The sequence below is a fragment of the Botryllus schlosseri genome, unplaced genomic scaffold, assembly GCF_051294905.1.
Source record: "Botryllus schlosseri isolate E-star unplaced genomic scaffold, Bs_hap1 Bs137a, whole genome shotgun sequence".
In the NCBI taxonomy this organism is placed as follows: domain Eukaryota; kingdom Metazoa; phylum Chordata; class Ascidiacea; order Stolidobranchia; family Styelidae; genus Botryllus; species Botryllus schlosseri.
Genome location: NW_027648746.1, coordinates 12,614 through 26,423, shown reverse-complemented (window position 1 = coordinate 26,423; position 13,810 = coordinate 12,614). Strand labels below are relative to the sequence as shown.

General features: G+C 41.1%; 1 protein-coding gene across 1 annotated transcript; it reads right to left on the bottom strand.

Annotated features, from left to right (window-relative positions):
• Nucleotides 1–7,995: 7,995 nt before the first annotated feature.
• LOC145432755 (uncharacterized) lies at nt 7,996–9,234 on the bottom strand. Its single transcript, XM_080309579.1, has 2 exons — nt 9,090–9,234; nt 7,996–8,316 (listed from the first exon to the last, which is right to left on the bottom strand). Exons 1-2 carry the CDS (start codon nt 9,231–9,233, stop codon nt 8,092–8,094), a joined length of 369 nt encoding a protein of 122 aa, XP_080165705.1. The 5' UTR covers nt 9,234; the 3' UTR covers nt 7,996–8,091.
• Between the last annotated feature and the right edge of the window lie 4,576 nt (nt 9,235–13,810).

Sequence of the window (13,810 nt, the reverse complement as noted above, 5' to 3'; positions counted from 1 at the left end):
CATTTTGTAGCCTATGGACAATAATTAGACATATATATAATATATATCGAAGTTTTCGGTAGGGCATTCCTTTTCGGCCAAGGTGATCTCGCCGGCGAATTCTTAGCACACTTTTGGGAGTCCTTTGTTAGCCTAAACTTCAATATGTGTTGGCGTGATAATGGTTAACGCCGAAATACCATATTTCTGTAAATCAATATTATTTCTTGGGAAGGACACCCAATAATCAAAACACATAGTGACACTAAACCGCGCCAGGCGCGAAAAAAAATTACAAAAAGTTGAATGAAGTTTTAAAAAAATGCTGTTGTGCAGTCAAGAAATAATTTTGGGCCCCTGTTGAAGCTCGACCCCGCTCAAATTGGGAGGTTTGGGGTGTGGCAATTACGGTCCTTCGCAAACTGAATGAATCAAAAAGAAATGATCGCGCAAACTGTGCAGTTTAGCGAGTCAGCTCGTACTTGTCGCTCGCATGACGTCAAATGACACTTCAAGTCAAATCGAACATGTTTCCAGACCTAATGTTACTTCACGAAGTCCTAAATAAGTTTGAAATTTGATGTTTAATTTATTTTATCAATGGACCAGCCATCAAAATATTGCACCTCGAAATTATGGTACAAAATTACAATATGCCTCGCGGACCGGCTGGCAAGTCGTCGCGGACCGGCACCGGTCCGCGGACCGGCGGTTGAGAACCACTGCTATAGATAACTAACCTATGGGTAGATTAGTAATCTATAAAGACCAGGAATGGCCAACCTTTTCGGCTAAAGGGTCACATGTAATTGACGAACGAGTGTGCGGTCCACTAGCCGCGCCCAGCGGATAAAATTTTCTAAGTTTATAAATAAACTAGGTCAGTAATATTATTACTTGAGTATTGCGGGTCTATTGTATACCGCCCGCTAGGCTCAGTTTGCAAGGACACGACTATTCGGCGTCTGGTCACATAGATATCGAAGGTCTCCGATAATATGCGACGATAATGTTGTGCCTACATTTCACCGTCGACGATCTTTATTCGAGCGCAAACGCGAAAAGACTTTCTCGCGTAATTGCGAATACAGTTACACTCAATCGGGTAAATTGGGCGTTTTTTTCATTGTCAGTAGGGGGTAGGCTACCAAGCAAGAGATCGTGTCACAATTAAACACGCGAAGCGTGAAGAGAAATGTCGCTACTAAGTTAGTTTATTGTAATGTACGACGATTTACTGAAAATGGGGAAGCGAGTGGCGCAGTTGGTTAAACACTGCAGTCACGACACCAATGGACGTGGGTTCGAATCACGGTTCTGACCCACTTCTACGTGTCGGAGGTTTCTCTGGGCTCCTCATCGCCGACCTCACTGCAACTGCAGTGCATTGAAAAGCCCAGACTGAAAGTGAGCCGTGCTACAAGTCGGCAGCAACGACCTCGATGGGAACGCTTGGGAGCGAGAGAGAATGAAGAATGACTGCGAGAGAGATTGAAAGACGTTCCCAAGAATACTAAAAAGCAAAGACCTCTGAACATTATGTAATTCGTGTCGTGGAGCACAAGGCCTAAACGGCGATAAGCTCCACTGTGTTGTACCCATTAATACATACATACATTTACTGAAAGTGTCACTGGATCCTGGATCTGCCAATGCGTCGGAACTGATATTTTAGTCATCAACATCCCAAGTGTCGCAGCCAGAATTGTAATTTTTGGTTGGCATTGCAAGTTCACAATCTGAGCAATTCATTTTCGATGATATAATAGGAAATTACCTCGCGGGTCACGCAAAACCTCTCGCGGGCCACATGTGGCCTGTGGGTTGGTCACCCCTGATATAAATAGGCCCATTCGATAATTTCAGAGCCAGAGCCGGAGCTGGAGCCGGAGCAGTGGTAATAATGCGGCTCCGGAGCTGGAGCCGGAGCTAATGTATGATAGAAGAGAGCTCCGGAGCCGGAGCTGGAGCAGTTTAAATTTACGGCTGCTCCGAAGCCCTGCCTTCAAGGCACACGGCATGTCTGGTAAAGTGAATTCGAGGGGGTTATTGATTGAGGGCATAACATAACTTTTAATTGCCAAATGTACAAACTTCACATCAAACTCGATTTAGACTATTGATCGTTTGCTATAGACTAGAATTATTTTGCGCATAATGTCAAAATTCCGAACAAATCGCTCGCGCACACTTGCGAGACGTAAAAGGCACACTAGTGTGCCGCGGCACACCGGTTGAGAACCACTGCCGTAAGATATCAGGTGGGCCACAGCACATTTTCAAACCGGAAAATGGGCCACGGCCAAGAAAGGGCTGAGAACCCCTATTTTAGGCCATATAACATGCAACTCCAAGAAGTGTGCCAGAACGATTGGCAGCGAGTAAACCTTGGCCGAAAAGGTCTATGCCCTTATGCTGACCGAAGACTTCGTTATATATAAATATATATAGGTTTAATCGTGTCCATAGGTGCCTACATGACTGGCGCCGGATGTTCCTGTCTTTGCAATCTGAACCTTACAAGACAAATACCATCCCGCTGGGAAAAACTTTATGCCAGTGAAGAAATACCAATTTGAAATCGTGTGCGTCTCTTAGTTTAGAAGCCTACGTTTGGTCGATTCTATATTTTTTGATATAGCAGACTTGAAGTCACGAAATAACATCATGTAACGAAGTCATATCAACGGGTCCGCCCGCCCGAAGATGATTAATTATTATTTATGGGCCCTCCCGTTTTCAAGACACTTCACTCAAATCTACCGGTAAATCTAATTACGTGAGTAGAGAGGACAATAAATTGATAGCATATATGCAATCGTCGATTGACCGACTTTATCATATATTATCGAAAATTTTCGCGCTTGGCGCCGGCTCACAATACAGTACAGATGATTTCGTGACAAACGCGAACAACGTTATGGGGAAGGGGTCGTTTTATCACCCTATGGGAACCCAAGACCCACGTTTTGGGGGCCGGACGAGGTGCTGTTTCGTTCCTGCCAACGGGTATACGCCCGAAGATGATTAATTATGATTGAGTGGTCCTACCTTTTCAAACACACCTCACTCAGCTCTGCCGGCAAATCTGATTACGTGAGCAGAGAGAAGATAGAAATTGATAACAATATATATGTAATTCTCGATCATACTCACCTATTCCATCATGAATTTTAGAAATTTTTCGCGCATTGCGCGCCTAGGCGACAAAAGCTGACTCACTAAACAAACTCCCAATGAAAATGATAAATAGCGATATACAGTGTACGGGCGGAGGGGGGTCTGGGGGGCGAAGCCCCCCAGAAGTTCGGTCTATAGCCCTATGGGGGGCCCAAGACCAAAGTTTTGGGGGGGGGGGGCTGACGAAGTGCTGTTACGGCCCTGGTTTCATGTAGTGTGGAGTGTGAGTCTTTGTAGTTACGATTTGGACGTAAAAATGACTTTAGTAAGGAAAATAAGCACTCCACGGACACTGATGTGGGTTGACGAAATATGACTTTATAACTTTCTTAATATACCTCATAGGGGGGATGCGGTTTTTGCGTTAAAATTGATTTCACGACTTGCTGATGATGCATAGAAAAAATATGAATTTAATGACTTTAAATTGCCGTAGTTATTATAATTATACGCAGTGTTGAGGAATTCGCTCAGGTTCTGGATCTATGAAAATTGGTTGCTGGCTAAATTCTAGCAATCACTTAAATCCGCTTGTGCTTGATGAGCTTTTACAGTCGGAGCAGGTATAAATGCACCCATTTCAAGAGATCCGCCAAGTGCATGCATGGGTTTTTGCAGTGGGAAATTGTCAAGCAAAATCCAATAAGTCTCTAAAATTGTTACTATTGGGGTGAGACACCGAAATATGACGGACGACGCGCAGAGATCTGATCTGATCATTATCGCTCATTGAGATGTCTTACATAATATTAGCTAGATATCATGGGTGTGCTGTATAACTGCGGTCGACTGATAATTAATTTGGGCATATAATTGGGTGAAGCGAACGCTAAAATATGCTAATGCAGTGGTTCTCAACCGGGGGTCCGCGGACCCCTGGGGGTCCGCGAAGCAATTTCAGGGGGTCCGCGAGACCTCTAAACTTGCAAAATGATTGATAACCTAATTTTTATTTTGTTTCAAATTAGGGAAATCATAAGGCAGTTTTCCTTCTCAGCTGGTAAAACCTCATTACTCACATCATCAGAATAATCTTCTGACATGAAATATCTTACTGTGAAAATTCACTTTTATTGCAAAATTGCCTATAAGCTACTGATACAATCATATTGCTGTTTAGAGACGTTTTGTTGGGGTTCGTGGAAATACTAAAAATATTGAGATAGTAAGGTCAATCAGGTTGACTTCGGAGATATTTGCGAAACCTTTTCGATTTAAAGTTGTCGGTGTCACCTGATTAGTGAACAGTCGTTTGAAATAAAAACTCTTGAAGTATTTTCCCTAATTTTGTCCAATGAAGAGATTGAAACCTCGCCAAAAAAATCCATTTATCCTGTGATATACATAACCCCTTGCAGTGACTTAAAAAGCCCAGAATTGACAGTATAAGTCGAGCTGAAAGTAGACGGCAAAAGAACCGATGAAAGCCTGGAAGATAAAGAGACTGAGAGAGTGCAAGAGAATTTTAACATGACGAAATGCAATGAGCTGTGTGAAATATATCCTGTCGTGGAGCTCAAAGCCCTAAAATAGGCCATAAGCACCAACGCTGTGTGTTGTAATAATAATAATATTAACATAACCACTATTCCAGAATAACTTCAAGATGATATGCTAGATAAAAATGAGTAGGCTGGACGTGATATATTCATTAAAAATATGTTTCTTCATTATGGTGCCATAAATGTTGCGAGCACACCAAAGCGTTACTCGTAAATATTACATTAGCCTCCATCTATCTTTGTGGAAAGGGATTTTCGGCACTCGTTCATATCACATAAGACGCGGACTTTCAATATCATTTATATTTGCTCAAGACAGATGACGGTCGCACCATAATTGAGCCAAATTTGAACTAAAACTTGAGGGGGTCCGCGAAGGTCCGTCACGGTGAAAAGGGGTCCGCGTAGCCAAAAAGGTTGAGAACCACTGTGCTAATGCTAACTTCACACATGAATATGTTGACAGGATTTATCTGTTAACCTGAATTTTGTTATCGCTCCACGAGCGATTCGCATCAAGTAGTATTCGTGATTGTGATGTGTCTTCCGAAATTGCAGTCTAGTGGCAAGCCCAACCATGACTAGGTCGTCTCGGAATTCTCTATCTGCTCATTACATCGCAGTGTATAATGTACTTGTACATTGTGTGTTATGAGCGGAAGTAATAGAACCGCTGATTAAGACTTATCATCATGTCCGACTAATAAAATGAGGGCTTGCAACCATAAGCAACTACACTAGAGAGCAAATGGCCGGCCCGCGTTTTCACTGCTTTATTCAAACTGACCCGCCTGTCGCCGACTAATTAAAGCGAAAAACCGGTCATCTGACTCCAATCTAATTTGTGAAATGTTTCTCTGCTATATTATCTGGCTTTCCTCAACTTAGAGTTCTAATTAGTTTCAGGTTTTTTGTCTGAAGAACATACATGTTCAAAAGCAAGTGTAGAATTGCATTCTATTTTCCTAAAATACAATCACACTATAGGGGATTTTCACTTCACGTCATATTTTTTATCATATACGAATTGCGTAAAGTGTTAACATCGTATCCATACAATATCCCCGTATTGCTCTTCGACTAAACTAAAGGCCGTAGTATGCCTGAGGGAACATGCCATGACATTACCTAAAATGGGATTTGGGAGTAAACAAAAGATTAGTATCTCATTTCCATAGCAAAACTATCATTTGCATCTCCTGATGCAGTCGAATGCTCATGTTGTCGGAAATTTATACCATCTGTGATGCATCAATATGCATCGTACATGAAGTTCTCTGCATCTTCCGCATAGATCAATTTGCAGCTTTTGAAAGTCCGTGCGAACCTATTATGACCGTTTCCAAAACTACTTACTTACTTGAGTAGATTTAAAGCCTGCAAATTCTACTTCTACTTCAAGTAGTTTTAGGGGTTGCTTATGAAAAAAAGTACTTCTACTCGTACTTTAGTAGATTTTTGCGTCACTACTTTTACTTCTACTTGAGTAGTTTTCTTGGCTACTTTGACCACCTCTGGAAGTGATATATAGAGAGAGAGAGTTTGGACTTTGGTCATGTCCAACTCAAGTCAGCGAGCAATCCCATTCCAAGTGTTCATCTCACTTTTTGAAACTCTTGGGTGATATTGGAGGCATACCATTAAATATACGTTACCCAAGTTTACTTGCTCTTAACATGTTCATTCGAAGATGATTTTCAGGGCCAATTTTACATGAGAACTGAATGAAGCAACATACAATAACACGAGTGCAAGTTGAGTCAATAAAAAAAATGACTCGCAAGTCGATGATTAATTGAGACTCGAGTCGAGCCAAGCAGCATTGGCAGGTATTGAAAATACTCCATTATTTCTGCTTGTATCAAAACGACTCGAATATCATCAGTGACTATTCTGGCTATGACTGTCCTACCTCAACTGCTGCGCACTGTCAGTAACTCGAGAGAAGTTGCGAAATAATGTATATTGAAATAATTGAAATAAACACGGAACACATTATACAAAGAAAACGTGCGAATATCTTCAGGTCTCGTGCGCGCGCATCACTTCCGGAATCTAAAACCAGCAATCAGTAAATTACGGCATCCCAAACTGACGCCGAAATGTGAATTTTAAGTTTGCCCCTGGCATGTATGTACTAATGTATTCAGGCTAGGATTCGGGCTGCCAAGTGCCGAATTCACTGGTAACTGATGAGTGTAGTGGCAGTATTCGTCCTTGACCAGTGAACGCCAACAATCGGCGTTCACAGAGCCGGATCAACAGACAACCTGTTAACATGAGAGGTGGTTACAGGGTTGTAATGACTCGAGCCATTTTCTCAAAATACGGAGATGACTCGACTGAGTCAATCTGTTTATCAACTCAACTTGGACTCAAGTCATTGCACAGGACTCGATACTCAGACGACCAAGACCGACATTTCATTGTAATTTCGAATAGTACGTAACCACAGTATTGGGATTTCGTCTATTGGTACTGGTACTTGAAAATGCGACCAGAAACTGGTAAAAGTGAGGAAAATTATTACATTATATATGCGAACCATTCGATATCACCAAATAGAGTTATGAAAAGTGGGTTCAACATGACTTTAACTGGAAACTGAGCAGTCAAAAGAATGACTTGAACTCGGACTCGAGTCATAACACCATGACTTGGACTCGACCCTCTCTGCTCGCAGACTTGGACTTGACTCGGTGGTGAATTGAAAATGACTCGAGTCAAATCTATAAGACTGAGATTGAATTGTGACTCGGAGCCTTGTGACTTGGTTACAACCCTGGGTGATACTCATTATAACGACAAAACAGCGAAAATAACATTGCAAGTTCAAAAATGTTGTTCAATAATTTACTACATTTCGACCCTACCTGTTTCATAGTGCTTCCGTGACGACACTGAGGGTCAGAAATATCACTAACCCCAACGTACGTCACCTAGTGTGCTCCATGTTTTGGATGCTGGGATAGTTTCGATACTTCTACAGAGAGAAAGTACACAATTCTCATTGATAAAATAACGCATAGCAACGAGGAATGAATAATTTCACTAGTCAAAAAATTGGACACTCAGCTCGAACTGTTACCGATGGTCATAAGCAGAGGTAACTAGAACCTTAGTAAAAACCTTAGTAAAAATTCCCAGTGTTACTTTCACTTATACTTGAATAGCAATGCTGGCCATAAAGGGTGGTCACAGTCCTATTTACAGCATCATTCTACAAGGATAATAATCTGTTTTTCTAGTTTCTTTATGAGTTATTGCCTTTCACACCAGTTGGAAGGAATAGCTGAAGAAGTGATTGGAAGTGCTTCAAACCATTTTCATTCTACTCGAATAGAGTCAATAAGTACGCTGGCAAAAAATATTGATATGATGACTGTGTTTCACAATTGACAAGCAGTTGTCAACACAAAGTTGATAGAAATTATATCACTGATAACAGCTCATCGATATTAATATCTAAAAAGTTGAGTCCCGCTGAACACTTTGGGGTCTGCCAGGATACCAATCGGGTGCACAGGAGTTCACTTACCCAACGCGAATAAGGGTAAACCAACGTCCCGAAAAGACTTAACGATGCAGGTAATATCCATTCTAGGAGAACGGGGCAGGCCAGGAGAAAGGTGTACGAGTCCAGCGCAATTCGTTCCTGCAGAAATAGAATTAGCAGTTGATATGAATGTCATAATCGGGGATAGCTCATGACAAAAAACCAACAGCAAGCTGCCAGCAACATAATAGCGATTTTGTGTCATAGTTTCAGCAATGCGAATCCCAGAATCCCAATCCAGAACGATCGCAAATGATTTGAAAAAGTGTAAGAAACGCTTGTTCGCTTCAATCTAATCAACGTTTAAATTCCCTGTCAAGGATTTTATGCTAAATTTAGCATCAGCATTGATATTATTCCCTACAGGTAATTCCATGAGCACGCTGTACCCATTTATAAATACCAAAGGACTTATTGGAAAGGAAAAATTACCAAATCAAACCAGTTACTGCAATCAGCTGGCAAAAGACAGAGTCAGCGAGAGTTCATTAGTCTGGTTAGAAGAACAGTCCGACTACTAGAAAGTTTACAGCTTTTCCAAATTCGATTACAAAATGAATAATAGCTACACAGTTTTGTCCAAATTAGATCAGTATTCGAATTATAGCGAAACAATTTTTTTCCAAATTGATTACAATTAGAATCACTTAATTTGCAAATGAAATACACCAAAAATTAAGTTCCATTCATATCAAATCATAGATCACTCTCATAAGTATGAAATCGGAAAATATCTGTACACTACGCTTAGCTCATTTCACGCTATGCAGTTCTGTAACATTTGAAGAAAACAAGCAATTAGATTACAATTCAGATTAGATCATAGAAAAATTTCACGAATTAGCTTACATTACCGGTCACAAGCAACATACCTCTTCGTCTTTCAATGGCGCCTTCGTGGCTGCCAAAGGAGAGGTGACACATGACTGCCAGACGGTGGCCAAGCATGGTAAAGACGAAATCGCAGAATGAGAGCAAATGGCGGGCAGCAAGTCTCTGAGATATCGGATCTGCATAATAAAATCAATGCTACCGGTCAATTTTGATCATTCTCTTTGCCATTATTAGACTTCAAGCGTGGCTGCAATCAGGTCGTAAGTAACGAACTTCTTCCTGTTGTTCGTGGTACACAAGTAACTTTTATCTACTCGAGGACTTCTCAACTTGATACATTTGGACTACATCCATTTCTACCTTTTAAGTCAAAAGTATGTAGTTGTGGCAGGGTTGCAATGAATCGGACCAAGTCATATGACTCGAGACTGGGACTACCAAGACAGGCATTTCGTTGTAATTTTGGAGGATACTAAAGCTACCACCACCATTGCTATTTCGTCTATCAGTACTGGTACTTGAGAATCCTACCGGAAACTATAAACAAGCGAGGAAAATTAGTACATTATGAACGCCTAGCATTCTACATCACCAAGCAGACTGTAAAAAGTCATTTTTTAACGGTTTCATCTCGAAACAGAAGAGTGAACACAATCACTTGGACTCGAGTCGCCACATTACGACTCAGACTTGACTGGGTGGGGGATTGGAAACGACTTTACTTGACTCGAGTCCATACTATGAAAATGAAATTGACTTGCGACTTGGTTACAACCCTTATTTTTAGAAGTAGAAAGTTTACATCGCATTTACGAGGGTCATTATCATAATGCCCGCATGAAATAGCCTCTGTAATGCGATAACCAACACATATTCAAATCTTGCAAGTCTTTGTAGCGTCATCAGTAGAGTCGATTTTTTTCGACAAGTCAAAATTAGGTCAAAATTGTAGCATTAGGTCAAAAATGTCAAAGTAGTAAACAAAGTCAAAATTTTTTTACAACCTGCATTTCGTTTGTCTCGAAGATTCTGCACTGTCGGTTAACTTATCATTTCACATTTTACAGCTTGTAGCCTACTTTATAGGCCTATCGCTATAGCATTGCATGATTCTTATAACAAGAAGCACATTATGAAAATTGTGATGTAGACATTATTGTCAGAATGAAGCGACACGGTGTGTCACCAGCAATGTACGCACAACTTCAGTGTTGTCAGCAACAACTGCTACTGTTGAACGTTCTCTTTCTCCATTCTTGCAAGCTACTTAGTTAGGACAAACACTTTCTATCCGAAAATGTAGGAAAGTATCTTTCGTTGTGCTACAACAGCTTTTAATTACTTCTACCATGATACGCGATGTAACTACTGGAATTCTTCTTAGGGCCAGATTTCGTTGAAATCAATTTTTTTTCGTGTTTTAAGGCAAAAAAGTTTTTTCAGGCCGAACTACTTCGTTAGGACAGACAGTTCGAACCAGAATGAAGATAAGTAGCACAATTCTAACATTATGTGGCAAAAACCTAATTTGCACACGTTAGGTCAAAATTTGGTCAAAATTCAGTTTTTTAGGTATATAAATCTTTCATTTTCAGTTTTTAAAAAAAAATCGTGCCTATTGGTAGTGTCATCATCCATTTTGCGTCGGTCACAAAAAAGTAATCAGCGCTGAACACTTTGATCAAAATCTCACAAACCTGTCTCAGCACCGCCAGCTGCTGCAACAGAATCTGCCAAGTGCCGGGACACCAGGCGTTGTACTCCCTGCATATTTCGGACGCGATGCGGATGGCGCGCGGGTCCTGCCGCAGCTTGTGTATCGCGTAGATGCTCCTGACCAGCTCCTCCTTCCGGCATTTCTCCAGCTTGGGGCCTTTGATCTGGAAGCCGATCGTTTCCAGTTCCGATACGTAGACGGCGATGCGGACTTTACGTCTGAGATTCCAAGAAGAGAGTAATAATACCGTTAGGGTTGTTCTAAAATTCTTTGGATTTATGCACATCAAATTTGACTCCCTATCAACCTGTAGGAGTAGGTAGAGCCGTCAAAACTTTTGATATCAAGAGCGTGCAAGACATCTTCTGATTATTGTGTTTTAGTATTAGCGCAAATCAAAAACAATTACGCTACTCGAGTCTGTTCACAGTCGGTATGTATTTCAATCAATTCTGTCCATGTTCAATGTCAGTATGATATCACAGTAGCGTAGACCCGATAGTTCCGACCGCGGCATCAGATATAATCTTTCTACACAGCATATGAGGATCGCCACATCTCACCCACGTACAAATTTATCAAGGGTTTGTTCTTGTTGTCTCGCGTCACGCCTCCTAATTACTAGCGTTCGATCAATGTATTGGCACGGATTTCCTTTGCTCACACGACCCAGCAGCATTACAAAATACATTGCTTATTTCTAAATTACCTCAGCACTTGGAAAAAGTAGATGTACTTTATCATCGGGGCTCCCGTAAATTTTCAATCTAAAAGGCGAATTTGTGAAATTTTTTTGTAACATTTTTTGTAAATAATTTTTCGTTTACCAAGTCCCGATCCGCGGACGGCTCGTCTTTTGCGGGATTCTGAAGGAATTCTATCACCAGTTTGAGGTGCATTTTGAAAATGTTCAGAGAGTGATATTCGGCATTGGCAGACGTAGCGGCGAGTATATCTGGAACGCAATCAGTAACAAAAGGAATTTCTCGTTGCATTTCGTTACATTTTTTTCTTGATGCATTTGGAATATCGGACACTTGGTAATAGCATTTGGAGTTTTAGTTAGAATGCTTTTGTTCCAACTTCGACTCCCAATCATAAGAGAACGTATCATTCAACATGCAACGACAAGCCTACGCTCGCAGCAAGATTGTCGACGATGAAACCTTTGCACAAAATGATGGACAAATGTTCGCTGAGTTCTTTGATATTGATATGTCTAAGCGTCGAATAACATTGTTCTTATCTAATGAACCCACCGGTATGTAGGACGGCCCGCAATATATGCAAGTAGCACCATTATCGACCGGATACATTCATTGACTATGAAAAACTTCACGCAGCTGGAGCATGAATGTGCACTAGGTCTGTTCAAAAATAACCTTTTTTTCATGAGTCTTGCTGGCTACGTGATTAAATCGTTAGGTTGCCTTAAAAACGACGCTCACCAAATTTGAATTCCTTCCAACCAATGTTTGCGGGTTTCATAGAGTTTGAAAATTTTGAATTTTCTCAAAAACGCAAAATAAAATTTCTTTTCAAATTTTCTGACAACCCCATGAAATTGTCGGCTGTCTTCAAAAACGATGCAAATCAAATTTGACTCAATTCCAAGCCGTAGAAGCGGAGTTATTCCAGTTTTTTCGATGAAAATTCTTGGATTATCCGCTGTTCCCTAATCCGGCTTGCTCCTACCGACGGCTAAAAAAGGTCGTGAACATTTAAGTGGCCCCCACAACGGCCCTTCAGCCAAAAAGGTTGGTTGGCCACCCCTCGAGTCAGCACTTTGCATTTACCTGGATCGGTGTTGTCATCTGGGTGGTAGTATCTCGCTATACTCGGGTGCTGGAACAGAAATCGAATAAGTTCCGTAGGCGACAAAGTGAGCATTGCCGAGCTCTTCGACAAGAGGCCGTGTTCCTTCAACAGTAGCTGCATAGACACATCGTCACGTAATTCGACTAGCTTCCTGTGGGTGCCGGTCACTAGCTTGCGCTTGGCAGCGTCTTGCACCAGTTCATAGAGATTCCGCGGACCTAAAGTAGGTAACCATTGAATTCCGGCCCCTTATACTAGCTCTGAATCCTACAACTCTAACACGGATACATTAATACAGGGGTCACCAACCAGGTAGCCCGCGAGGACCAGATGAGTGGCCCGCGAGCCTATTCTAAAAATAGATCGAATAGCAGCGTTTGCCAATATTCGTCAGATTATCACCAGTGAGCTAAATTGAGTGATTTAGCTATTGTTGTTTAAATCACACTACAACATGTGACTTAGAAATGACAATACATATGTATAAACACCTAAAATGATGATATCAAATATCCCCAATTACAATTGGTAATATATACCAACATGTAGTAGAATAACAAGATATCGAAGACGTAGAATAGGCCTACGGCGTACTGCCCATACAAGCGATATGCAGTGTTGGGATGACTTGAGTCATGACTTGACTCGAGTCAGACTCGAGTCACCTTTTTCGTATGACTTGACTTGACTCGAGTCACTTTGTTAAAATGACTTGACTTGACTTGACTCGGCGTATCAGAAATGTGGATTGACTCGTGACTCGAAGCAAAATTCACGAGTCAATTTCAAGTCATCAAGCAATCGATGTCGATAAAAATCACTGTATCTTGCAATCGGATTGTTCGCGAAAACGCTGGTGTAACCCGTGAGAGCGACCAATCATTCAATGATCGTGCGTTTTACTGAGCCTCTATTGTTCTCTCACAAATAAATTGACCGCTTACGAAGTGATCGAAGCTTACGCTGTCGTAAACTAGTATAGTAAAGTATTTTAAGAGAAAAATGTCTATTACTGTTCTCTGTACCAGAACCAAACCTCCTAATTGAAATTAAATTCGAAGATAGTTTATATCAGTGATTCCCAAGTGCGGCCCGAGGGCCGCATGCGGCCCTCAGATAGCCTTCGTGCGGCCCCCAAAATATATTAAGAAATCGATTTATGACAAAAAATAAAATTTATATTTATAATATACTTTTGCTTGGCTTGGCCTCTGTAGTTTTTAA

What these genes read in the sequence shown, in the direction of transcription:
- LOC145432755 (XM_080309579.1), bottom strand. Translation starts at nt 9,233, where the DNA reads ATGCAGATCCGATATCTCAGAGACTTGCTGCCCGCCATTTGCTCTCAT. An exon ending in CGCCATTGAAAGACGAAGAG is followed by an intron (nt 8,317 to 9,089) that starts GTATGTTGCTTG and finishes CTATTTCTGCAG; the next exon opens with GAACGAATTGCGCTGGACTC.